At 41.6% G+C, this 27020-nt stretch overlaps 2 protein-coding genes across 7 annotated transcripts in view; both read right to left on the reverse strand.

Annotated features, from left to right (window-relative positions):
• Window positions 1–3256: 3256 nt before the first annotated feature.
• On the reverse strand, window positions 3257–18504 carry LOC121648302 (RING finger protein 223). 2 transcript variants are annotated; one of them, XM_041998305.1, is made up of 3 exons: window positions 18385–18504; window positions 8754–9524; window positions 3257–7857 (listed from the first exon to the last, which is right to left on the reverse strand). In XM_041998305.1, exons 2-3 carry the CDS (start codon window positions 9365–9367, stop codon window positions 7614–7616), a joined length of 858 nt encoding a protein of 285 aa, XP_041854239.1. In that variant the 5' UTR covers window positions 9368–9524; window positions 18385–18504; the 3' UTR covers window positions 3257–7613. The 2 variants fall into 2 exon arrangements, with proteins under 2 accessions (XP_041854239.1, XP_041854240.1); XM_041998306.1 differs by lacking the exon at window positions 18385–18504 and adding an exon at window positions 10291–10759.
• A 1505-nt stretch (window positions 18505–20009) lies between these two features.
• The window catches only part of abca2 (ATP-binding cassette, sub-family A (ABC1), member 2), an 87779-nt gene continuing 80768 nt past the window's right edge, over window positions 20010–27020 (reverse strand). For 4 of the 5 annotated variants that reach the window (XM_041999437.1, XM_041999436.1, XM_041999435.1 and 1 more), the window contains 7 exons: window positions 24991–25125; window positions 23306–23409; window positions 23140–23232; window positions 22053–22155; window positions 21809–21946; window positions 21506–21715; window positions 20010–21371 (listed from right to left, as the gene is read on the reverse strand). In XM_041999437.1, coding sequence (XP_041855371.1) covers window positions 21336–21371; window positions 21506–21715; window positions 21809–21946; window positions 22053–22155; window positions 23140–23232; window positions 23306–23409; window positions 24991–25125 — 819 coding nt within the window. In that variant the 3' untranslated portion in view covers window positions 20010–21335. The remainder of the gene's footprint in view (window positions 21372–21505; window positions 21716–21808; window positions 21947–22052; window positions 22156–23139; window positions 23233–23305; window positions 23410–24990; window positions 25126–27020) is intronic. The other variant, XM_041999434.1, reaches the window with a different exon arrangement.

A 27020-nucleotide genomic window follows, 5' to 3' on the forward strand; every position in this document is an offset into this window, starting at 1 on the left:
AGGTTAAAAATTCCACATAAGCGACCATGTCATGGTCTTGTATTTGGTCAGCTGATGGACGGAAGACGGATCAGAACCATGTCGTAATTCGTTTGTCACATATAAACCACAAGCTTCGCTGGTACTAGTGATGTGTCGTTCACAAACAAACCAGCTCCGAGAGCCAATTCTTTGTAGCAAAAGAGAAGAGTCGTCTCCCAACTCTGCTGAGAATCCGTGCAGGAAGGGCAGGGTTTTAGTTTAGTTTCTGCCTCGTTCTTTGTTATAATTCAAGGAAGGCATATGACATTATGCTATTGTGTATCTCTGTCTGGCTTTTATCCCGCCTCCCAGGTAACCGTACGGTTGGCTGTGGAAATGCAACGTAGATCAGGGTTTATCAAACCAAACCAGCCCCCAGGCGGACCTGCTGGTGGGACAGGACCTAAGCAGGAGCTCTGAAAAATCTCTGTCAAAAGCTCTGTCAGGTCATGTTTTTTCTTTTGTATAAGGTTCCTGATGTTTCTTGAATGACAAGAATAGCATTAGTATTGTGTGTTCATTAATTTAATAAATGAACATTACTTTTAGTATCAGAGATAATTTAACTTTACTTCCTTCTGTTGTGGTACAGTGCTCTAATTACTGGATATGAAGCCACTCGTTCCTCTCATCTGTGGTGTGTTATTCAGTGAATCAAAAAAATAACAAAATGTAACAAAAAAATTTACTTTTTTTGGAATATTTACCATTAATTATGTGATATGTCAAAATTATAGTATAATCGACTGCTTCCTCGTATCTATTAGGGATAAGACAACCATCAGGATTTTTGGAGTTTTTACCATAAATTGATGCAAAAATGTCTGAGAAACTGTACGTATCACATATTTTACGATGGCCCTATAGGGTTAAATGCAAGCTTGTTTAGTAAAAAGTGAAGAAATCTAATGATTTTTTTCTGTTTTTCTGTGTTCAGTTGTTTTAACCAGGTTTGATTAAAATACTAACTAATACTAAGTTTTTATTTCAGAAAAATTATTTTAAAAAGTTTTTTTTTAATGAAAAGACTAAATAAGAAAGTCTTATCAACACAGGAATCATTCATAATTGCTAAATTCAGCTGAAATACAAAGTTCTAAAGGCATCAAGCTAAAAGAAATGGAAAAGACCCAGACCTCCCATCACTGCCACGCTGTTCCTCTGAGCTCCAGTTTCAGCCTCAGTCCAATCTCCACGTTCTGACCTGCTTGTCAGCCACAACTTTCCTCCGTCCATCAATTTCTTCATTTGTCTTGAACTTTATCTTCAAAAATATCAGTTCGACAGCAAACAGTCCAAACCAGGATAAAGTTGAGTGTTAGACCTTTTACTTCTCAGTAAAGCCACTTCTTTGTTTCAAGGCCTGCATCAAGTTTTTTTGGACCAGGATCTAATTTGATGGACATAAAACACGTTTTTAGGACCCTTTCACCCACGTGATTCCCTAAGTTTAAAATATTCTGTCTCTGATTGTTCCGTCTAAATTCTCCCTAGCATTGAGCGTGAATGGTCGTTTGTCTCTGTGTTGGCTCAGCGATGGACTGGTGACCTCTCCAGGTGTACCCGCCTCTCGCCTGCCATTCGCTGGGACAGGCTACAGCCTTGCTGCAACCCGGAATTGGAATAAGCGGTATAGAAAATTAATGGATGTTTTTTCCCCAAATATGCTCTGAAGAATCTCCATCTCATCCGAAACACTGCAGCAAAGGTTCTGATGAAAATGATCAGGAGAGATTATATTTCTCCAGATTTATCTTCTCTTCATCGGCTTCTTGTTAAATCCAGGATTAGAAATTAAAATTCTTCTGTTCACATATGAAACTCTCAGCTCCATTGAGTCCCCAAAATCTCAGAGTTCCATTTCTTCCCCAAGACAGCTCATAGCTCTCAGCCTGCAGGTTTACTTTTGGTTCCTAGTGGTTCTAAAAGTAGAATAGGAACCAGATCCAGTTTGGGTTCAGGAGACAGACACCTTCTGTGTCTTTATATATTTTCATGACTAATTGTAAAAAGGTTCTATAATCTGTATTTTCCCCTTCATTAAACAGTGTTGAAGTGTTATGGAAAGAGCAAACATTTAAGAAACATGGACAAAAAAATAAATTTGGCTGCAGAGATTTAACTTTAATTGGAGTCTTACCTTCTAAAACGGAGTCTATCAAGCCTTTTCCTTGAGCACTCCAAAGAAACCAGTTAAAAAAAACACCATTAACTTTAATTTCATATGGGAAAAAAGGGTGAGACTCATTCAAAAAATTAACATTGTTAAAAGCTTGGAAGGTGGAAGTCTGAATGCCATCAATTTTTATTCTGTAAACCGTGTTACAAAGACTCATTTTGTTTCATTACTGACTGAATTGTTCAATCACTCGATGGTGCAATATAATGAAACTCCCATTAAAAGGGATTTTCACCCGTAGGTATTCTAGAATTAGAATCTGATTTGACATAAATTTACTCCTCACAATGCTCCACTGTGGAATAACATATTTTCTTTACAGAAAGTTGTTTGAAAACTTGGATGGAAAAGGGGATATGGCATGTAGCTTAGCTAAGGAGACATCTTGGATCACAGGGACTTCATACCAAGCCAACTTTATTTATAAAGCACTTTAAAAAACAGTAGCTACTGATCCAAGTGTTGAACAGTAAGAATATGTAAAACATTTAATAGACATTAAATAGATTCATGAACATAAAACAGTAAAATATGAACACAAAAATAAAAACAAGATAAAAATATATATAAAAAGAACAAAAGTAATAGAATAAAATCAACTCTCAAAGGCCAAAGAGAAGAAATGGGTAGAGAATAAAAAAAAGAAAAATGGACAGCTGCCACTGGGTCCATCCTTGGCACAGTCGAGAGCAGCTGGTCAGCTGACCTGAGCGACCAGTGGATATGCAACCGCTCAGAGAAGTAGGGCGGGGCCACACCAATGTCTTCAAAACAGAATTTTGAAATGAACCCTGTAAAGAACCAGTGCAGTGGCGTTCAAACAGGAGAAATGAGCTCTGTGTTGTGGACGCTGTGCAGCAGCTGGAGCACGACTGAGAAAAGCCAACTTACAGCGAGTTACAGCAGTCGAGTCGTGTTGTGATGAACGCACGGATCCCCGTCTCAAAAGCTTTTCTCAAACATGTTTTTGCTACTTTTCACCACTGCACTGACCCGCCTGCTTGAATTAAAATCACACCCAGACTCAATTCATTTAATAAAGTTCAATCAAAACAATGATTTTTAAAATAATTACTTTATTTTTAATAGATTTTACGTTTCTTAACAGACAAAACAAAAAAATGCAATGACAAAAGAACGTAAAAAAAGAGACGTGTCAAACACCAAAGGTACAAAAATAAAGTGAGTCACAATTTGTCCCATCATGACTTAAGAGGGTCAACTTAGCCTAAATCTTATCCTGTTTCAGTCCATGTCTGACCATGCAGATATATTCTCATGGGACATCAGGTCATGTCCATGTACATGATTCATCCGATAGCTCCTGGCAAGCATTAAGATAGCTTTGATGTAAGAGTCTGCACTGGGCACCTGTATCGCTTTACAAGAGCTGGCCACTGTCCATCCATTAAGGAGTTTCATACTTTAGACATGTATTTGAGAACATACATCTACCCTCAAGTCTACAAATACATACATATGTACAGATTTTTATTGCACACATCGGTACCTCGACTGATGCACCTACATCCACTGACATGACGCGTTCACACTTTCCTGGTGTGCATATTTACAAATTTTGATAATGAAACACATAAGTATTCAGATATATCGCTGTATTATTGGGATGTCTCATCTTCCAGGAGTGTCCATTTTAGCCAATTTGTAAATTTGTCCAAATAAAGGTTTAATAAGAAAACTATGTTTTGCATGTTCTATATCTCCTTAACAAGTCCAATCCATTCCTTCTGTCTTGGGGGTTCTTCGCTTAGCCACTTGGTTGTAGCTTCTTTACTGGCTGCCAGCATTATATTGATCAGGTATTTGTCTCTAGAATTGATTGTGGGTGGTTTGTTTCCAAGATACATTCACAGAAATCATGTTTAATCTCAAACCCCATTATTGTTTTAATCATTTTTATCAGTTCAATACAACAAAGCAGAATTCTTGGACAATCCCACAAAATGTGAAATGACTTGGTAGGCCCGTTTCAGTTTGTTTTAATTTGGGAATAATGAAAAATCAGATCATATTTTTCCACATAAATTCCTTCCAATGACCTGAGTTTGAAGTGCCTCCTCTTCTAAGATTATTATTTTGGCCTCCTTCTCCCAAATAGGTTTAAAATAAAGTGTAGAAACATCTTTGGTTGCAAATATCAATAAATCTTTGCAATTAGTCTACTGGAGATAAATCTCCCGGGAAACTGAAAGGCGGATTGGTGCAGTGTCGGCTGTGATGCAGGCGCTGCGGCAGTCTGTCGTGGTGAAAAAAGAGCTGAGCTAAAAGGTCACCTTATGGTCACGAGTTGCGTAATGACTGAAAGAACAAGAATGCAAATACAGCCTCGACCGGTTGGGTTGTAGAGGACAGGAAAGAGAGATCAACAGGCAGAAATACGTTAACTATGCAAATACTGTCATATGTTTATACACAAAAGATGAAGCACAGTGAGATGAAAAGGAAGTGCTCATTACATCGTAAAAGCCCATTTATGCTCCCTTAAGTACGTAAACAGAGATGCCCGTCCTCATACTTCCATGCGTCTTTTACGTTGCCATGGTCCTTAGATCAATTCCTCCACTAGTGGGCAGTGCTGAGTTCAGAGTGATCTGACAGCAGTTTCAGACACCGGTTGGCGGCAGAATTGTGCTGCTATAAGGTTGTTTCCAACCGCCCAACATTCGCAAAGCCTTTCTTCAAAAGCTTGAAAAATTTCCACATTTTTTGTTGTTCTTTTTTTCCTTCTTGTTCTTCTTCTTCTCTGGATTATTTCTTTCACTGGCCGATTCTGCTCAGCACTGCCCCTGTGATTTATGATGGTATTGCTTAGTTTTCTGCGTCAAGCGACAGATAGCTAATCTCTGTGAAAAAGGACCAAATTATGTGTGTAACGGACGCAGGAGAGAAACTAAACTGTCCGTCTGCGTATCCGTCGTCTGCGTCAAGCATAAATGGGCCTTGAGCCTATGGCAGCATAACTAAGACATGGCTAACAACTCCTAACTATAAGATTTATCAAAAAGGAAGTTTTTAGCCTGAACCTAAAAGGTAGAGATGGTGTCTGCCTCCTGAACGCAGGGAGCTAGTTCTATAAAGTATCGTTTCCACCAACGAGTACGAGTCAGGCCGGGACAGTTAGGGTGGAGATACGGTTTGTAAACTGTAATCTTGTTGCGTTTCCACAGCCAACCATAACCTTACCTGAGAGGCGGAGTATCAGCTAGCATGGCGCTATCGCAGTATAACCAAAAGACGACTCAGAAAGAGAGGAGAATGGCAGTCATCCACCAGTTTGTTCTTTCTTCTTGGTGGTGCTTCTTAACACCATTTTAAATGGAGTTAATCAACTTAAAAGAAAATCTGTTATTCTAAACAGATTCCTGCTTTTTTTTATGCCAGGTCGCATGGGAAGTAACGTTTTTTTTAAAACCAGGGTGCGGATTACAGTGTGTCGAGCTCCACTGTTTTGGTCCGGATCGATTAGATTTGTACCCCCAATGGAAGGGTCCCCAAAAAATACTAAAAGTAAAAATCTAAACTCAATATGTCTCACAACAGTGGAAGAAAAAGAAATCAGATATTGTAAATAAATTTAAAAAAACTCACTCCAGGTGAGTTTCTTTGCAGCATCTTTCTGATGAAGACGACTTTGATGTTGCTGGTGTGGCTGCGCTGGATTTCTCCATGACAATCCGGTTTTAAGGATTTACTGTACCAGTTACCATTGAACTCATTTATTGTGCAACAAATTTGCACTGATGTGATGTTTTGAAATTCTATGTAATATTTTGTGCAACATAAAATTGTTGGGGAAAGTAAACAAGTGAATTATTAAACTATTTTTAATAATATTTTAAGTTTAAAATGTTTTTTTCCAATAAAAAGAAACAATATTAGCGCTATATTATTAAAACTTTCCATAAACTCAAATCAAAATTTACAAAAAGCCAGTCAAATCACTAGTCAGCCTCCAATGGCTGTAGTCCAATATAATGCACATTTATGAAGTAAACACAAAGAAAGTAGTTGTAGGTATACTAAAAACATTAAATACATGGATTATTATTTCTAAAATGATTAGAATTGCAGTTCTTTCAGACTGTACAAACAATAAAAACCTTTTGAAGAGGACTGGGATTGCTGGACTGTGGAACAAAGTGGAACTAAGTTACAAATGGGATCAGAACATTTAACCAAGGCTCTCAGGTTCCAGGAGCCTCATCAGTGTGCACACAAACTAGATTTTTGGGACCACTCCTCGTGCTCGTATGGGTCAGTTTTGAACTATGACTGGGTCTTATCGAGGTATTCCTTTGCCCGATTGCTCCGTCCATTTATTTATTTTCTGTCTTAAGGCTCATTATTGCTCGACGCAAAAGACGGATACGAAGGATAAGCAGATGGACGGACAGTTTCGTCCGTCTCTGTTGGTTACGCGGATCATTTGGTTTACCCCAAACATCACTGATGAAGACGAAACGTGGGGACAGAAAATGATCCGTTCACCATCATATGGATGAAAACTGTGCAATAACAATCAGCTGTTTCAAAATAAAATTTATTTAAGTTCACCAGAAAACTGTAACAATGCAAGCTTCGCTAAAATGGTTAAATATATAAAAATAATTTATTTTACATTTTACAATAAAACAATTCAGAGCTTAAAATCCATTAGAAAATAGCCTCAAACTGAATGTCTGATGGTCTGAAACAAACTTTTTAAAATTGGATGTGTGCTTTGCTGCCATTTTTCCAGTTCAAATATTCAGTCAGGACCGGTTTGTTAAAACATGATCTCGTTTAACTGATCAAAAGACTCCCGGCCTACCCTACCAGTGGGGGATACCAGGACAGTGGTCAGGGCACCAGGACAGGCCCTTCTTCAGACCAAACATACCAAAACAGCTATGAGGGTGAAAGGGTGCAGACATGTTTAGACGTTTGCATCCTCGTGAACAGAAATGTTCTGGTCAGCTTGAAGTCAGCCCTCAAACTTTTAAGCTCCTGTTTGTGATTATTGGGGAGAAACACATCTGAAGCCATCTGAAACAAACCCCTCTGAAGGTCCAGTTAGAACCGGTTTTGACTAAAGTTAGGAAGAGATCGTCGTTCCTCTGTAGTCTGTGTGAGCTCAGTTCATTTAATTTATTCCTGTCAATGTTTAGAGCAGAGTTTTAGTTTCACCAGGCGGAAGCAAACATTCACTCTTTAAAGGGCTAAAAGCTGCCAGAACTTCTTGAACTTCAGAACATCTTGAAATGACTTTCAGAGCAGCTGTTCAGAGTTTCATCATCTTCAAATTGTTGTTTTAACCACAGCAGTAAAAACTTTATTAAAACTGGAGAAGTCAGTTCAGACATGACAGCAGTTCTTACTGTAGGACGACGAGATGTGATGTCACTCAGCTGTTTCATTTAAAGAGGAGGAGGAAGACAATGAGGGTCAACAGCAGCAACAACATCATCACCACAGACATCAGGAGGAAGGCTCGGCAAGCGGGCCTGCCCGTCAGTCGAAACAGAGTTCCGCCCATGCCGCTCATCTGGCTGGGGTCCTCCAGGTTGGGACTGGGAAGCCCCACGTCTAGAGAGTTGTTGATGGAGCGCAGAGATGTCAGCGACCTGCGACCCCTACGCTGAGAACCATCAGTGGACCTTAAACACAACAATTTTACCCATTAAACTCCTCTGATATCCCAATCTGCTCTGGTCAGATTCCATGCATCCCAGAGTGCAGGACAAGTATCTGTCTTCAGAAAAACTAAACACCACCAGGAAACAACTTTTATTCAGAGTTAGGTGTGATACGAGTTACACACAAGTTTCCTCTGCACACCCACTCAGATTGTTTTTATTGTTACTGCACTCCTGTAGGGTGCATTCAAACCAAGATAGCCCGCTAGACTCGGTACAATTGAGGACTTTCTTCAGTTGCGGGGGGGCAACTTTGTTCTGGACTGAGTTTGATTTCACGCTGCATTACTCAAAAGAATCGTCCCTTTTAAATAATGTATTCTACTCCTCACCAGAGGCAGCGCTGCACCAAGAATTACTGAAGGAGAAGACGAAGAAGAAAACTGGTTCATCTATTGGTTAACGCAGGAAACCTTCTGTTTTCATCAGAGTAAAACATGGACCTGCATCGCATCCTAGCGGTCTTGGGTTGATCAGATTTCTATCAGATCTTTTACAAAGTTCTTCCACATCCCACCGCGAGCCATTTCTCCCATCTAGGGCCACATATCGTCCTAGATGTGCGTGTTTAGGTTTGTTTACCAACAACACTGAATTCACAATGCAGGCTGATTTGTAGTCTGTCTCCTGTATTTGGTCCACTTAAACCGCATTTGTAGGTAACATCTGTGTTGGGAAAAACTTCCTTTACATTAAACAGATCTCATCCAAGTGATTGTCTTTAACTTCCTGGCATAGAATAAAAAGTTTATGTAGATGATAAAGCAGTCCAACCCTCAGCTGTCCTCCTGGACGCATCTCCACCTTCCCGAGGACAGCTGAGGGTTGTGGAAACACAGAAAGGCTTGTTGACTCACCTTTTGACCTGCAGCTTCCCCTTGTCTCGGATGAAGCGGATGCTGTAGACCCTCTGCATAGCGGCTGGCAGGTAGGACAGCACACCCTGGTCTGTGGTGAGTTTGGGCAGACCAAGGGTGGGCAGCGGAGTGAGGCCACGGCACAGCGGGCACTGGATGGCACTGGGCTCTGCCGACTTGACGTTGATGCGCGCCAGGCACTCGAGGCAGAAGGTGTGCTTGCAGTGGAGCATCTTAGGGCAGCGGAAGATATTGTTAAACTGGCTGAAGCAGATGGCACACTCCAGTTCCGGGCAGGATTCCTCGGAACACTGAGACTGGAGAGATGGACGGAGGTCTGGGGACACTGCAGTGACAGACACCTGCTGGGACAGGGTGGCAAAGGGAGGGTAAGGGTTCTGTGAGGAAGGAGACACTGAGAAGGACTCAGGTATGGATCTGGGACTGTAGGCTGGAAGGGACAAGTCGGAGCTTGGTGATTGGACAGGTTGGTCTGATGAGGCCTCGGGGGGAGGGGGAGCTGTTGCAGAGCTGTGACCGGTCTGGATGACCGGAGGAGATGAGGTAGATGAAGATGGAGAAGAATTGAGGTCTGTACTTCTGTAGGGATTCATGACTGGAGGGTGGAGGCTGTGAGGAGGGGACCAGGAAGTCACAGGCAAGAATGGGACTGGGAACCCAGGGCTGGGCAGAGGACCAGGAATTCTTACTTTATCAGAGAAAGAAGTCTTCTGGTATTGGTCTTCAGTTCATCATGTCTCCATCAGAACTCTGAAGGAAAAATGGATTAAAAACAGATTCAGTGGATTATATGAATGATTTGTATATGTGGTTTGAACTTGTCTGATAATCCAGCTTCAGTCTGAGAATCTCTACAAGTCAGACCCATAAACCTGGAGAGTTTATGTTTTATGGGTTTTAATGCTTAAAACCTGCTCATATAAAAACCTGGTGAGGCGAAACCAGAGTGCAGCAGCTGTTAGTAGGAAAAGATCTTCCTGTAACATGGACCACGCTGTGTTCCTCTGAGTCCAGAATGTGGCTGTCATGAATGATACAGCACCATCTTCAGCACCATCATGTCAGCTGTAACTGAACTTTTTGGAAAAATGGGATTTTAGGAGAAAAAAAAACGAGCAGAATAATATATTTGGATTTAGAGAGTGAACTAGACAAAGCGTCGGGCTGTATGGATTATTAAATTTTGTTTTTTTTCTGAGAAATGTTCTAGAGAAGCTATCAGAAGGGGTGTTTTCTGTTCGTTAATGACATGTTAATGTCATTAATTAATTCATAGCCAATTTAATTTAACGACCTTCATGGATCATCTGACAATCAAATCTGTTTGCAGCAAACTATTCCAAAATATCTGATGCAACTTTGTTGTTTAATATTTAGCATATAAAACGCTTAAAGACAGAGTTATTTATCCATTTACATACAGTCTTTAAATCTGTTGATGTGCAGCATTGACACGTTTCCATGGAGATGGCGTATTTGTCAATCAACAAATGAAAGATAGAAGAAACTGACTTACTGACGCTGTTTAAGAGGAGCTCAGTTCAGCTACAAAATGATCTGTAGAAAAAACAACAGCAGCAACATCTGATGTAAAGTCTCCTCTGATTGGCTCTTAGTTCATTTTAAAGACAGTTAAAATCTTCAGTTGCTTCCAGCTGTTAGGTGGTAGAGAAAATTTCTAACAGTTCAAAATTTAATTTGTGGCATTAGTACAGTTATCTCCAAATCTGAGTACGATAACCACAACACCAGGCATCTGTAGAGGTTTTTCCAGGGCTACATCCTACAGGCCCCTCAAAAGTATAAATAGATCAAATGATTCCAGGTAAATAAATGAAATAATCACCACATCGTCTACCATTAACCCAGAAAACTAAAACATCAATCTGACTTTTTTCCTCAGTAACAGTGTTTTTTCTGCTGTGGATCTCAAAAGTGAAATAGTTCCAGGTCTGAATCCAGGACTAAGTAATGGATCAAAGTCAGATCAGTCCTCCAGCTTTAGGGGTTGCAGTCCTCTCTGACACAGCAGCTCTCTGTACCCAACTATACCTCATGTTTCATCTGGTTTGCATATGTTGATATAAAACTGGTCGGTGTCTGAATGAGCATCACTGTATCAAACAACTGATCCATGTTCCAGTCTAGTGTATGGTATACACATAGAAATTTGCATTGCCCGTTTTATTTACAAAGGGAAATAACATGCAAAACATGTGACCTGCTCTGATGCAGGTCACATGTTTTGCATGCGGAAGCCTTAATCCAGTAATGGAAAGACTGACAGCTGTGTGGCAATCTTCACCGAGAACTGGCTGATCTACAATATCCCCAACGCAGTGGTGGAGCTCTGAATTTTACACACACAAATAAAATTAATGGCTCGTTAACAGACCAGCAGAGAACTTGATGAGCAGTGAAATTAATCTGAATCAAGTGTGCTGGAGTAAGAAACTTTTAAAACAACCAGGGCAGTGGGTCCTGAGGTCCTGGGTAAGATCAAAGGCAGAGGTTTGGCACTGTACATTCACAACTTGTGGTGTACGGCTACAAACATTATTGGAACCTTCTGCTCCCCCAACCTGGATATCTGGCAGTGAAGTGCAGATTATTTAAACTGGTTGTAGAACTCTGTCATGATCATAGCGCCTACATACCACTGCAAGCTAATGCTAATTTCGGATTAGCTGCAGGAGCTGTACTGCCTGTTCACTGGGCAAATGAACGCTAATCCAAAAGGCAGCTATAGTCACGGCAGGGGACTTTAATTTTGCGGTATTGAAATCTGTCCTCCCGAAATTTTGCAAATTTATAAACTTTCCGAGAAGAGATTTTAATATATTGGACCCACCAGAACCATTCAGGTTTGGACTGAGGAGGCGTCCTTAGTCTTACAGGACTGCTTTGAGCACACAGACTGGGGAGTGTTCAAACAGTACGCTGATCTGGAGGAATACTGTGCTGTCCTATGTTTCCTTCTTACTGATACTGTCCTACCCACAAAGACAATCACAGTTTCCCCCAATCAGAAGCCATGGGTAGACAGCACAGTTCAGTCCCTGCTAAAAGCCGGGATGCAGCCGACAGAACAGGAGACAAACTGGCTTTTATAGCAGGGCCCGCAAAGAACTGAAAAAGGGCATCCAGCTGGCAAAACTCAGGTTCAAGCAGCCCATTGAGGAGCACTTCAATGACAACAACACACATTTACACGTGTGGAAAGACATCAAGACCAGTACAGAGACCAGCAGGTCAGCACGACCCCACACTGCCCGACACCTTGAACAGCTTCTTTGCACGCTTCAATCTTCCAGGCAGCAGAAGTACTGTTCACCCTCCACAGCCAGAGGCAGCATCAGCCTCTTACCCTGCAGCTGCACCAAGTGACCTCCAACCTGAGGAGGATCAACATCAAAAAGGCTGCGCATCAAGATAAGGTGTCAGGTTGGACACTAAAATCCTGTGCAGACCAAGTGGCAGAAGTCTTTCTTGACATCTTCAACCTGTCCCTGCAGCTTTCTGAGGTTCCCATCTGTCTGAAGTCCTCCATCATTGTGCCTGTGCCCAAAAACCAACCATTACCTGCCTAAATGATTACCTCCCCGTCGCTCTCACCCCAGTCATCCTTAAGTACTTTGAACAGATCCTCCTACTACACATCAAGGACACCATCCCTGCTGGCCTGGGGCCTCAGTTATAAAGCTGGCATACATACAAAAACCAGCGTATGCCAACTATAGTCAACTTTTGGGACTTGGCAGGAGAATGTCCCTACCTCCCTCCAGGACAACTCTGACCCTGCCATTCGCACAAAATATGGAGAAACGGGAAACTGTGACACCAATGGGACAGAATAAAACCAAGAAATGATGTGAAAACATCATTCTTTTTGGCACTGCACACCAGCTCCGCTCCTCCACCATCACCAGCATCACCTTCACTGGCCAAAACATCCCCCTTTCCACATCTGCTTCCAACTCTGGTTGTTAAAAATGGACCCTCAACTTACTTTTGACACCCACATCAAACATCTCTGTACAACCTCATTCTTCCACCTCAAGAACATCTTCAAACTCTACCCAACACTCACCCTGGCAGATGCAGAGAAGCTCATCCATGCCTTTGTCTCCTCTAGGCTAGATTACTGTCATGCACTCTTTATTCGAATCCCTGGAAAGAGGACTTAAAGACTACAATAAGTCCACAACAGCTCTGTCAGGGTCCTGATGAGGGTGCGCAAGCAAGACCATATCACCCCCATCCTGAAAACTCTTTCCTGGCTCCATGTCCCACTCAGGATAGAATAAAAGGTCTCTCTCCTCACCCACTAGTACATTCATGAACATGCCGCTCCTTAACTACAGGAACTCCTCACCCCTCACGCACCCTCCATTCTGCAACCACAAACACCCTCCAAGTTCCCAGAACCAAGCTATGAAGCATGGGTGATTGGGTTTTTTCAGTTGCTGCCTTAAGACTGTATAAAAAAATAAATAAATGAAAAAATAAATAAAGCCTACCGCTAAACATTTTATAGACCCTTTTTATGCCTGTTTTCTGTAGCACTTTGAGATTCACTTTAATATAAAGTGCAATACAAATAAAATTTGTTATTAAAATGTGAGACATTTGTGCAAAATCAAACATCTTTTACATCACGTTATATATTAAGCTATTTGCAAAATTGAATAAAGAGACATTTTATATTAATCCCCCTAAGAGTGCATGCTCAAAAGAAAAAAAAAAGAAAATCAGGATTTACAGGAAAAAAGGAGATATTAATAAGAAACAACCACTAAAATATATCATTGTGAAACTACGTTTTGGTGTCTCGCAAACATCTTTCAGAAGAAGTCATCCCAACCTGGTGCCTCTGGCGTGTCTTCCCTCTGACACAGCATTGACAGCTTCTGCCACCTGCTGCTGCTCCTCTGACTTTATGACCCTGGTGATGACCATGCCAAGCCCACCAAATAAAACTCTTATGTTTTTCACCGTCGCCAATCAGGATCTCAGTCTTAGATTCTGAAAAAAAATCCTATCCCCCCCCCCCCCCCCCCCCCCCCGAGCCATCATGGAAATGCTATGATGAATATTTATTATAGGCATTCACCTGACCTTTTATAGCCACCATTCTGATTCATAATCGGAAACAGGTGTGGGACATGTGTGCGCACGCTTTCATAAATCTCAAAGTTTTTGTGCACCACATTTCCTATTTTCCCCTACATACACCAGCTGTAGTTTGCTTTGTTGCACCCAGTGGACAGTCTGCAGTTCGCCTACACGGAGAACCATTCTACGAAGGATGCTGTCTCCATAGCGCTTCACATGGCCCTGACTCACCTGCAGCATCCCAACACTTATGTTAGGATGCGGTTTTTGGACTTTAGCTCAGCCTGTAACACCGTTCTCTTGGATGTGCTGGCCCTGAAGCTCCACAACCTGGTCTGTCAGCATCACTCTGTAACTGGATCAGTGACTTCCTCACCAACAGGCCCCAGGTGGCGAGGATAGGGACGTCAACATCTTCACCACTGATCCCCAATATAGGAACGCTGCAGGGTTGTGTGCTCAGCCCTGCCTTTGTCACCCTCTTCACACAGGACTGCTCTACCATCCACCCCACCAACAGCGTTAAGTCTGGCGACGATACCACCGTGGTGGGTCTCCTATCCAACAATGATGAAACCCACTACAGAGAAGAGGTCCAGAGTCTCAAAAAATGGTGTTCCAAGAGCAATATGGTTCTCAACATCAACAAGACAAGGAAGGTCCTGGTAGATTCCAGGAGGTCCAGGCAGACGGAGCACGCTCCTCTCTGCATCCATGGAGAGGCAGTGGAGCGCGTGGACAGCATTAAGTTCCTAGGCATCCACATTTCCTCTGACCCCTCCTGGACTGTGAACACTTCCCACCTGGTGAAGAAGGCCAACGGGTCCTCTTCCTCAGAAAGGTAAAGTGAACGGGACTCTCTTCTCAGCTGCTGGTGAACTTCTACAGAGCCTCCGTGGAGAGCATCCTGTGTCTCAGTGTGACATGTGGTATGGCAGCTGCATATCACGGGACAAGAGGAACTTAGCCCAGGTGGTGAGGACAGCTCAGGGGATTGTGGGCCGCCACCAGAGTCCAGAAGAGGGCCAGACGCATTGCAGCCGACCCCACCCGGGCAATGCACTGTTTGTACCACTTCCATCAGGAAAGCGGAACAGAAACATTAAAACCACCACAAAGACTCCGACAGCTTCTTCCCCAGAGCTGTATAGTGATCTCCGACCTTGTAATAGACCTAACCTTCCCAGATAATATTATAACGCAATGTACAAGGTGTTTGGATCTATTGTCACTATCCTGTAAACCCTTCCAAGAAATAATTTCAGATCAAGTAGACTTATTGATACTAATACCTGGAAGAGCCCCAGTGCCAGGACACAGTAGAAGGTCAGGCAATCGATCCCTTTGGGAGGGCCCCATTTATCAACTGAAGTCAGAATTTATAAATAGGGCCAAATTGTAAATTAACAATTCAATATTTGACGCATATCAAAGCAGAATAAGTATATATTTCCACTGGAGTATTTTCCTCCACTATTAAACAAAACAAATGTTTGCTGACACTTCGCCTAAAACTGGATCCAGCTGGGACCGACAGAGAGAATTTAACATTTCATTCATGAATAACAGTCCGTCTAGAAATCTCAACCAATAATCAGACTTTATAATTAAATGACAGACTGTCAGTAAAAATGTAGTTGTGACTTACTCCACTTAGTAAGGATGAGTCGGACTGAGTTTAATCCAGCTGCAGACGATGAGGAAGAGGCAGAGGATGAGGAGGGACACGCACCTGTGGTTGCTATGGTTACTATCTTGCTAGGTCTCGTCACACTGCTGGAGTCATCCAAGCAGCTGGACATGGTTGATTCTTGCAGCGTGACGCCTCACATGTTCCTTTCTTCACGTTACCGTTGAACCATTTTCTTATGCTCGTTGTCAAAAAGCATCAGTCTGCTGCTTTATTAGAGCTAGTCAACGACTTTGCAGCAAATATTGCGATGACTTATAGAACATAATTCCCCCTTTAGGTTCTCGCAAGATTTGATGATTATATATGCACATAGATTCAGTATGAAGACGCACAACTTGCTGATATCTCCAGAGGTCAGCTTGCTCAGAAAGAGCACCAACAGGAACCGATTCTAAAGATGAGGATTTAGTGCTGCTATATAATAGATGTTATATAAATGAAAAGTAATGTTCAAACATCTAAAAAGTAAAATATAAAGGCTAGTTCCTGGATGGGAGGGCCTGGTTTGTGAATGGGTGGGCCTTGCCCACTGGGGCCGGGTCTGCTGTCTGGGAAGCACTTAAAGCTCGTCTCAGGGGACAAATAAATTCTTATGCAGAGCAAGAGAAAAAGAACACAGACTTTCTCAACACATAAAAGTGATCGACAATAAGTACGCTACTTCTCCAAGCTCAGAATTCAATAACCTTTCCATTAAACAAACAGGCCATTACAGAAAACCTCAAAACAAAGCAAACCTACTATGAACACAGTAGGAATGAGCATCAATTAGTTGTGACTTTATCCATTTATCAAAATGTAGTGCCTTTATGTTGTGTATTAATTGCCATTTTTTGCATTTCTTTTCTTTATACCAGTGTATTTGTGTGGGACGGGAGCTTAAATGGGTGGTTGGAGACTGGAGAGGGTGTATGTGTTTAAATTTGTAAAACAAAAAACCTACAAATACAGTCTATAAAAAAGGCAAAAATGTTCTCATACAAATCATAAGGACTGATGCTGACATGTTCATGACAAAATATGTGTATGTGTGAAGGTCTATTCATGAGTGTGCGAGATGAGAGAAACAGAGCCTAATAATCTGATGTAAACAAACGTGCAGACTCACACAGAGACACACACACATTCTTATTTTGCCGTTAACTTGCGGACCAGAGTGCTTCCTGTCCATGGCAACAAGTTTACCTTATTTTAGATTTTATAGTACAGTAGCCTGCAATTCTGAAATTTGACAGAAATTCTGAAAAATTCTTCATTTTTTCTGGTTTGTTGCTGGTTGTTGGACAGCGGGAACCAAATGCAATCCATAAATCAACTAGATGAGTAAAAACTTTCTAATTGAAGTCTGTGGTTCAAATCTTGTACTTAACAGTACCAATGTAACAAAAACATAAAAATACAGTGGATATGGATGAAACTCACAAATTTCATTGACACACACACTTCCTTCTCAAATTTCATGGCTGTGGAACAATCGCAGCTCAATGGATGCACCTCACAACTACACAAATTTCCTTAACAGGACATAGAGGTTAAAGGAAAATCTTGTTATTTCAATGCATCTCGCTCATCAAAGTGAGAATCCAGTCCACCTTGTGGCTTAAAAGAATCCCAGCAGAGTCCCATATCTGATATCTCCATATTATCAGAATCATTTAACATTTCCAAATAATTTCCATTCACACCCATCTGTTTAAATATAACAGTAAAGATACTATTTTAATATAAGTATTTTTCATTTAATTGAGAACATCTTGTACGGACGTTAAATACAAAGAACACTGAATAATAAATACTTTTATTACTCCAATTAAGATTTTCTTCCTTTGAGTTTAACTCATTGATTGTAACTCATTCAGACACTAGTGCATCTCTCCAACCACCACTCCTCCACATCAGCTCCACAGCAGGAATAAGCTGAACAGCATTTCTGCCATACAACCCTCTGGCTCTGGTGCAAGAGCTGCAGCTTTGCCCGTTTTGGGTGAAAATATGTTTTCATTCTTTGTACAGCTCTGTCAGAGGTGAGAAGAACAGAACTCTGATTTTGTCTCATGTCGTTAATTAAATCAACTTTTCCTTCATCCATTTATCTGGGATGGTTGGATCTCCGGGTGCTGCATTTAGACTAGGAAGTCTGTCTGGAATCAGTCATGATTAAATGAGGCTGTGATGCGTTTGGGGAACGACCTGAGGCTTGAGTAGGAGGTGGGTCTGGTTTGAGTCCGACTCTTTCAGGTGAGTTTCTCTTTGTTGAGCTGCTTTCATTAAAACCCCCAGAAAACTGAACTGAACTTGAAACACGTTTCCCATCAGATCAGAGCTTTTATGCTTCTTAACTCGCTGTCGATTTCAACTCTAGCTTTACTTTTCTCATACAACTAAATTTACTGTGTTTACGATCAAATCTTTATAGTTATTTCTGTCACGTTTATATGAATATCTTCACACCACGTTAGATGTGTTGCCCGTCAGAGACACAGTGACTGGTTCCACACATTAAACTGCTATTAAATTAATATTTTACAGATAAATGTTCTGACTTTGGTTCCTTACATGAAAACCTTAAAAGAAAGAAGAAATAATAATAATATTAATAATAATAAAAAAAACTTCCAGACTTTTCTCTGAATTGAAGGCAATAAAACAAATTATCTGCAGCATTTAACATGAATTTCCCTGCAAGGGATTAATAAAGTATTTCTGATTCTGATTCTGATTCTGATTTGAACCGAACCTAATCCAGAACCCAACGAGGTGTATTTCTGCACGTGCTGGATCGCTGAGTTCACGCGCTCTTACCATTTCTGCCAGGCTGGTCTCTCTCCGGACTGTTTGCTTCTCTGTCTGAAACGACGCACCTGCAGCGTTTGAAGGTTCACACACCTAAAGAACGTGATGCTGATTGCGCGTGACCTTTCAGCTGCAGATTCAGAGCCTCGTTTCTAGACCCGCACTTCCAGACCTCTGATGGTTTGTGCGACAGCACCACCTAGTGGATGATTGTGTACCAGCAGCTCCTTTAGACCTCAGACTGAGTCTCAGCTGTCAGTCCAAATCAGTGTCCGCCCCAAATGGAAATGATGTTTTCGTGTTGTGTGCATGCACAGAAAGCAGAGGTAGGATGTCTGGATGGGTAGGATGTCTGGATGGGTAGGATGAAATGTTGGGAAACTGGCTTTTTCCAATTAATCAATATAAGGACTGAGGAGCTGCACCTCTGGGCCTTTGACATCCTATGGGAATGGTGTGATAATGTCCCTGATAATATCCATTCCATCAAGTGATAACATCTCCACCTGCAGACACTCTGCAACTTCCCTGTCGTTTTCCTCACTAGGAAGGAAGTTGGTCATACTCATTATACTCATCAGTCCGAGTCTCTGTGCATACCTATCTCTTTATTTATTTTTCTATTTTTATTTTCTTTCATTTTTATTTCTATTTCTAAGGTAACTAATTGGTCACAAAACACTGTTGATCACTTTTTTTGTGTAATGTTTAACACAACCTTGATAACTAAGTAGGCCCCTCTCTGTGAAACCGGCTCCAGGTTTAGCTTCAGGAAGCAGGACCTTCAGTTATCGGGCCCCTCTCTTCTATGTGGAACCGGCTCCAGGTTTGGCTTCAGGTATCACACCCCCTCTTTAACTTTAAGATCATCTTCAAACTTTCCTTCCTGATAAATGTTATGGAAGGTCTGGCTTGGTGACCCTGATCCACCCCTTTAGTTCTGCTGCTACTGTATATACGAGGCTGCTGGGGAACATCCCATGATGCACTGGGCTCCTCTCTGTTCTCTCCATGTAGAAATATCGAACACTGATTTCATTAATTTGCATTTCTCTTCTTTTTTCAGCAGATGTCGCTGGGTTAGAGTTTTGCTGCTTTTTGATTCCTCTTCACCTTCAACATGTCCAGGCAGATTGTCGCCCTTCGTGGTTCTGGTCCTGATGGAGGTTTTCCTTCCTTATAAAAGATTTTTTCCTTTCTGCCCTTCCTGAGGGTTTCCTTAGATTTTTTTTTTTTTTTTTCGGACCACAAAGGTAATCAGGCAAGCAATTCAAATTGTAGAAAGAGGGGAAAAGGGACAAAGATGGGGACTGGAAGATTTTGCTTGCTTGTTTTCTTGTTCTTCTTGATTTGTCATGTATTTTATTTTATCTTTTAGAAGAGAATCTTTTTTTTATAACTTTGTTCGAAAAAAATAAATAAATAAATGAAATAAATGAAATTAATTAGTTTATATGAATGAATGCAGTTGTTATAAACTGGACACTGTGGCCCATCTAACAGATTCTATTTATTGAGAGCTCTCTGGTATTTTCTTATACAAGCTATAACCCTGTACCCCTGTGGGTACAACGGATTCCTGTGCACCTTTTCCCCTTTTCTGACTAAAATAAAACCACAACCGTGCAAATGCAGAGCTCTGAAACAAGTTTAATCATAGAGGAACTTTAATGTCAACGTCACACATTTTGTGCAGAATCTGATGCTTTACATCCCCACAACATCCAGAACTTCACTGTAAATAACGAGCAAAACTTTTCGTTGATTGCACATAAGCCCAGTGGCTGCTGGTGACATGAATTACTGCCCTACTGATTCATTTTGGTTTGTGATTAAACTCATCCCTGATTCTTATATGTATTGTTTTAAGAAGAAAAACTTCAGAGCTTCATTTCTCCAATGATCACAGACAGATCTTCAGATGCTCTAAAAAGAAATCTGTGGTAATCAGTGTTTCACTGTATTTTACAATCAAATCTATGCAAACAATAATTTATGTCCCACCAGCTTAACATTCTCATACAATGAACAGTTTTCCTCGTTTAATCACCTCATGTAGAAAACAAGAAAAAGTAAAACACACCATATTAATCACCAAAATGTAGAGTGAATTAGCTGTGAAATAAGTCACATAACACAGAACCGAAGAGAAAGGCCGTTTAAAAGCACAAGCCAACAAATATTCATAAAGACATGTTCTGTAAATGTAGCAGATACCAGTACATGTTTCTGGATCATCTTCAAATCATAAAACATGGAGTCAGTTTTCATTCTGGTCCGAGAGTTGAGTTTAGTGTCACAGTGATGGTAGTGCAGTCGTAGGCGCAACATCCATTACCTTCACAGCAGATGGCGTCACCGTCACTATTTACAGTTTCTCAGCTTATTAACCATAAAATCAGATGTTAAAACCACAAAAGAATATTTATTAGACAGATCCAAGCGGAGTGGATTCCCTCCATGTTTGACATCAAGGACAAATTCTTCCACGCCTGCCCACTGCCTTTCACTAAATCTTCTAAAATAAACCACACAGTTGCTTCGATATCTAAAATAAATCATTCTTCTTGTCACAGAAAAATAGACTATTACATTTCCATCGTTGCGGCATGCTCTAAAGGCAGGCTGAGTTTGGTAGAGTAGCACGGGCCCGCTCTGGTTACGTCAAGGCTTTGAGCAAAGTTAAATCAAAAAATCCTTAAAAACCCTCCATTTTTAACATTAGTAGCAAACCTGCAATATACACGAGCCAGGACCACACACATTCTCAAAGTCAACATTCCTCCGCCTGCTGCAGATCATCTGGAAGGTTCTGGACCAGCCGGCCTGTGTAGCCTGCTGCAGTTTGGTCCTCGCCAGGTTAAATCTGGAGCTGTCTGGCCCCACGTCCCAGAGACAGACGTGATCAGGTTTTCCTCTCCGTCACCATCCTCGTCTCTCTGACCTGCTGACGGCGGCTTTCAGCAGAGAGTGTCAGTGTTGAAGGAGAGCTGCACCTACCAAACACACAACCATGAGTACTTTACATGCTAATATGTGTACTTGTTTACTGCCAAGTTTCAGCTCATTTCATTAAAATTACAGGATGAAATGAAAACACCCCTAACAGACTAAATGAAGATCCTCTCACCCGCTCCTCTTCAAAGCTGATGAGTCCTTCATCGTCATCAGTCTCTAGCTCCTCCGGCGCCTCGCTGATCAGGGCATTGAGCTCTGTGACGGCTGGTCTGGACCTCAGGAAGTTCAGGATGCACTGTAATGGGGACTGTCCTCCACCTGTGGGCAACACCACCTGCTGCTCCAAGCTGTCGCTCTGCTTCTTGGCAAAGTTGACAAACACCTGGACAGAAGGAAGATAGTTAGTCTAACTTATTTCATTTTATCTCTCCTAAGTTCTGCAAGCTGCAGGCAGGCATGTTACAGGTGGACTAACGTTGTCCAGAGTGGTCTGACTGACAGAGTAGTCCTCGATGCCCAGAACCTCCACCACCTGCTCCATCTTACTGAAGACCTGAGCAAGGGAGATCCAGTCAGACTTCAGCTGGTACTGGACCTTGGTGTGGTGCCGCTCCTGCAAATCAGGCAGCATAAGCGACACATTCAGAGGTGGGTCTGAGTGAAACTTTGCTTTAAATGCAGCTGATGTTCATATGCTCAGTGGGAGCTGCTGTGTTCACCTTGAGGACGGCTTCAGGGAAGTTTCTGTTGAAGAACCGTACCACCTCCTTTACACTGGAGCTGCTCTTGGTCCTCACCGTTATCATGTAGCCATCTCCAAACCTAGAGCACATGGCAGAGGAAATGATTCAAACGGCTCACTGATGTTTTTATGAAAGAGAAACAGAGCTTTTCCATCCACACAGCTTCAAACAAGGCAGAATGACACGCAGCCTCCTGACCCACATGTGTTCTGCTGCTTCCTGTAACAGCCTCATCATCACTGGGAGGGAACTCATTCCTCCAAACAGCTGCTGTCACTCAAACACTAAAGAAACCTGCTGCAGTTCCGGATTAAAAAAAAAGACAAACTACTACAACAATTACCTTCTGGGATTAATAAAGAATTATTATTCAACCACATAACTTCAGTAACCTTCATCCTTTTTTCAATCTTCCATTCCTCTCAAAACAGCTGTTGATTCTCAGCTCCAAACTCATCCAGCTCTCAATCTTTAGGAGCAATTCCAGTCCGGTTTCTGAAACTGCATTACAAAAACCACTATGATCTCCTCCCACCTGACTCTGGTCTCTTATGTGTCCTCCTCTTCCTGAATGTGGGCATCATCACCAGAACGCACGTCTCAGCACCGCCATCACTGCCATCACACACCACCACACACACATCAGCTGGTTCATTAAGCTGAAATCATTCACTTTTCACTCGCTGTCACCACAGGTGACCCTCAGGGCTCTGTCACTACTCCCCCTAGCCTTTATCGTCCCCCATAAGTCTATATCACTAAGAAATACCACATTCACCACCATCCTGATGCGGGTGACACCCAGCTGTACCCCTCCTTAAAACCTACTTTCCACCTCCCTATATTATCCTTTGTTGACTTTCTTCTGAACTGAATTAGAGTCCAGCTTTATCCAAACGTCCGGGTTACCCAGGTTCATCCAAACCTCTGCATTATCCAGGTTTATTAAGTTATTTAGAAGGATGCACCCCTTTTTACGTTGGAAGTTACAGAAACACAGTACATTCACCAAAAATGGCTCCATCCAGATAAAAGTTGGAAAAATGATGCAGAGACCACTGACCTGTTCTTCAGGTGCTGGATGCTGCCCAGACATTTAAACCTCCCATTCACCATAATTCCCAGTCTAGTGCACAATGCTTCACACTCCTCCATGCTGTGAAGAACATGATATTCCACATTAAAGACGCATAAAGAGAGAAACAGTCATTTGTAAACTGGGGTCTCACCTGTGAGATGTCAACACTACAGAGCGTCCAGTCTTGATTATGTCCAGGATTAAATTCCAGAGGAATCTGCGGGCCTTTGGGTCCATGCCAGTGGTTGGCTCATCCTGAAAATCATCACAGAAACCAAATAAGAAGCTAACGAGTTACCGAAAATGATGATTTATTAAAAGAGCTCGCCATGCTTTTAAGATAAAATTTGTTCTGAATATCAGTGAGGTCTCATCGTGTTCTTATTCCAGGAACAAAAGACTACAAGGAAAAATAGCCACCAGTTCTGCATACTGTTTTCTCAGACCTTGTCTTGGTGGAGGGGTGGAGCGTGCTGAAGGTCCTAGGAACTATGATGTCAGGGGCATTACGCCCCGTGTAGGGTCACCCATGGCAAACAGGTCTCTAAGAGAGGGACCAGACTGCATGGCCCAACAACCCCTATGATGCTATAAAAACATTGGGGCCAAGTTTTCCTTGCCCAGATGCGGGTCACTGGGGCCCCCCTCTGGAGCCAGGCCTGGGGTGGGGCACGGAGGGTAGGGCTCAGGAGCATTGTGAGCTGGGCGGTGGCTGATGGGACATGATGGAGAAGGATTCTGAGCTGGTGCGTTAGGTTGAGCGATTCCAGCTAGATATAGCTGGCTTACGCTCTGGAACCAGAGTCTTAGAAAAGGACTGAACCCTCTTCCTATCATCGGTGAGAGGCGCCGGCCAGGTGAGGGCATAGTAATTGCCGAGAGGGTAGCCTCAATTCTCCCTAGGAGGGAGGGTGGGCGGTTGTTTGTCTGTGTTGGACCTGTGATGGACTGGCGACCTGTCCACGTGTGCCTGCCTCTTGCCTGCAGCTGGGATGGCTCCAGCTCCCCTGAATTGGACTAAGTGGTATAGAAAATGGATGGATGTAATTTTATTTTCTTTTTTCCTGATTTTATTTATTTGTTTTGCTTTTATATATATGTACATAAAATCAGGTGTTGAAGGGTTAAAAAATCTTGGGCTGGAGAGGAGTGGGGCTGTGGTTCTGCTAGGGGGGAGGCATGCCTTGTTCCTCCAGGATCAGAGCTGAGGGAGGCCGGCCTCCTCAGAGTTCAGGTGAGAAATAAAGTCAGTAGCTATCTGTGGTCCTTCAGCTCTTCTTTCAGGATGGAAACAGTCTTCATTTTAATGGCATTTCCAAAATAAACAATCATCTCTTTTCTGTTGCTCATATTGAAGATGAGATGATTGTTTTCACATCAGTTTTCAGGTTCTTGTCCATCACTGATACACCCCACAGCTGCAGAGTAATCAGAGTATTTCTACAGTGACAGAGCTTAATTCTCACTTTGATCTGTGTGTCAGGTATTCAGTAATCCAGCAGATTATGGAGGCACCGCCCTGGATTTCTCCAGGTTCCTTCATAACAGTGCAGGATGAACTGTGTCAAATCACAGTGCTCTGAAGCAGGAAGGTGAAGCTTCAAGACGCCTGCTCAGCCAATAACTTCCTCTCTGCGATATTTATTTATCCTTCTGATCACAGTGGATCAGTTTCATTCCTGTTTAATTGGCATCAATAAAAATGTTGGTTTAATCATTCATTTTCAACATTGTAATTATTTTCTATGATTATGTTGTCTGTCACCTGAACTAAAGTTCATTAAAGAGCTAGAAAGAAACGGTTTGAACTGGGCAACATGTGTTCAGAGGTCTTACCAGGAAGATGAGCGATGGATACCCAATCAGAGCGATGGCAGTGGAAAGCTTGCGCTTGTTTCCTCCGCTGTAAGTACCAGCCGGTTTATCTGCATACTTCGACAGCTCCAGCTTTTCTAAAGCCCACTGCACCACCTGCAGGGAGAAAAGGGTCATGGCAGCTGCTCACGATGCACAGATGAAGAAGCTACATGAGGATTTCTTCTCACTGGGTCAATATGGCACCAGGCTGAAGGATGAGCTGATAAAACAGAGGGAACTTTAAACTTTCCTCAGATAAGGTCAGGTTTTTTCATCATTTAAAAAAGGTTCTGGCTTCTTATAGAGAATGTGCACATACTGTACATGATCAACACTCAGGACAAGGCAACTGATCTTCCATGTTGGAGAACCTGCATTTTGCTTACAGCAGTTCAGAAGTGGCCGTCGTCTTTCATCTATGTCTTACTCAGAATTTCTGAGTTTTGCGCTCAACTGTGGCAGGAGTTCTAAAAAGGAAATGAAGCAGCAGCTTTCATCCTCTGTTTCCGTCTTTGAGGCAGCGCTAACACATCACAGAGAACAGCGGACTTCTGCAGAAACTTTTCCACCTCGAGCTTCTGACTGATCGTGGGTCGGATATAAAGGACAGTTCAGACGGCTGCATTTACAAGGTGTCCGCTAGATGAATGGCATGATGAGAGAACAGGTGACATGGCACACCTGAGAATTCATGTAGATTACATTCTACAGGATTATAAATAAAACGATACCAGTCAGGATGAAACTCCCATGAGCAGATGAGGACTGAAACTGCCCAAAAAGATAAATAAGATAAAAATTCAGAAATGTAAAAACTGATCAATAAATGAATTGCAATGCCAATAAGTTATACAAAATATAGAAAATAACCTTTCCAATAAGGAACCTATAAAATGGACACAAATTTATATTTGTATTTTCATTTTCAAATCTTTTAATATAACTTTGTATTGATAGTCTTATTTATTTACTTTTCCATGTAATTTTCAGTTTATTTATTTGGGTCGTTTTTTGTATGTCTTTCATCCCATATTTTTATGCTTGTATTTATTTATTTTACCTTTACATTTTCTTATCCCCACAATGATTTATGTATTTTTTTCATCTAACATTTTATTTGTTTGTTCTTTTTGTATGAGCCATTTTATCACTTTTTTGTTATTTGCACCTTTATTTTGAAAGGTTATGGTACTGGTTCAGTTTTTATTGAAAACTGAGTAAAAAGGACCTTAATAAGGCAAGGCAGTTTATTTGTACAACAAATTTCATGTACAGGACAGTTCAAAGTGCTTTACATAAAACAAAAGCATTATTGATATTTAGAAATCGTAAAAGGCATCAACACTTAGCAAGAATCAGAATAAAATCATAAATTACATTAAAATGATTAAAAGTAAGATGAGTTAAAAAGTTAACGTGCAGAATTCATGCATAGGCGCATGAGAAAAGAAAAGTTTTTAACCTGGATTTAAAAATGTAAGGTAAAAATGCTGTTTCATTAATAACTGTAGCACTGTCCAGTGTTGGGGTAGTTACTCTAAAAAAAAGTAATTAGTTACTAGTTACTCATTACTTCTGTAAATTGTAATGAAATTAATCATTACAGCATTTGAAAAGTAACTTCACTAATTATTATTTTACCATTTCTTAATTTACCGTGTCGACATGGACAAACATCATAGCCGAACCATCACTGCCTGTCTGCACAGTGTTTACTGTATACTGTAAAGAAAATGGCTTTAAAACCATAAGAACAACATCCCTGTCTCTGGGAAGTAGTTGGCGCACAATCAACTATGTCAGGCAAATCGATCACTATGGCAACGTGCCCAGGCAAGCACACACACACACACAGGCAGTAAAATGCACGTACCAATTAAAACAGATCAGAACTTCACACATAGGCAAACACAGCTCGAGTAACGCAGAAAACCGCGTTACTGTAGTCCAGTAAAGTCATTTCATTATCGATATTTTAAGTGTAACGCACTACTTTACTTCATTACCCA

Source organism: Melanotaenia boesemani, chromosome 11 (assembly GCF_017639745.1).
Source record: "Melanotaenia boesemani isolate fMelBoe1 chromosome 11, fMelBoe1.pri, whole genome shotgun sequence".
Classification (NCBI taxonomy): Eukaryota; Metazoa; Chordata; class Actinopteri; order Atheriniformes; family Melanotaeniidae; genus Melanotaenia; species Melanotaenia boesemani.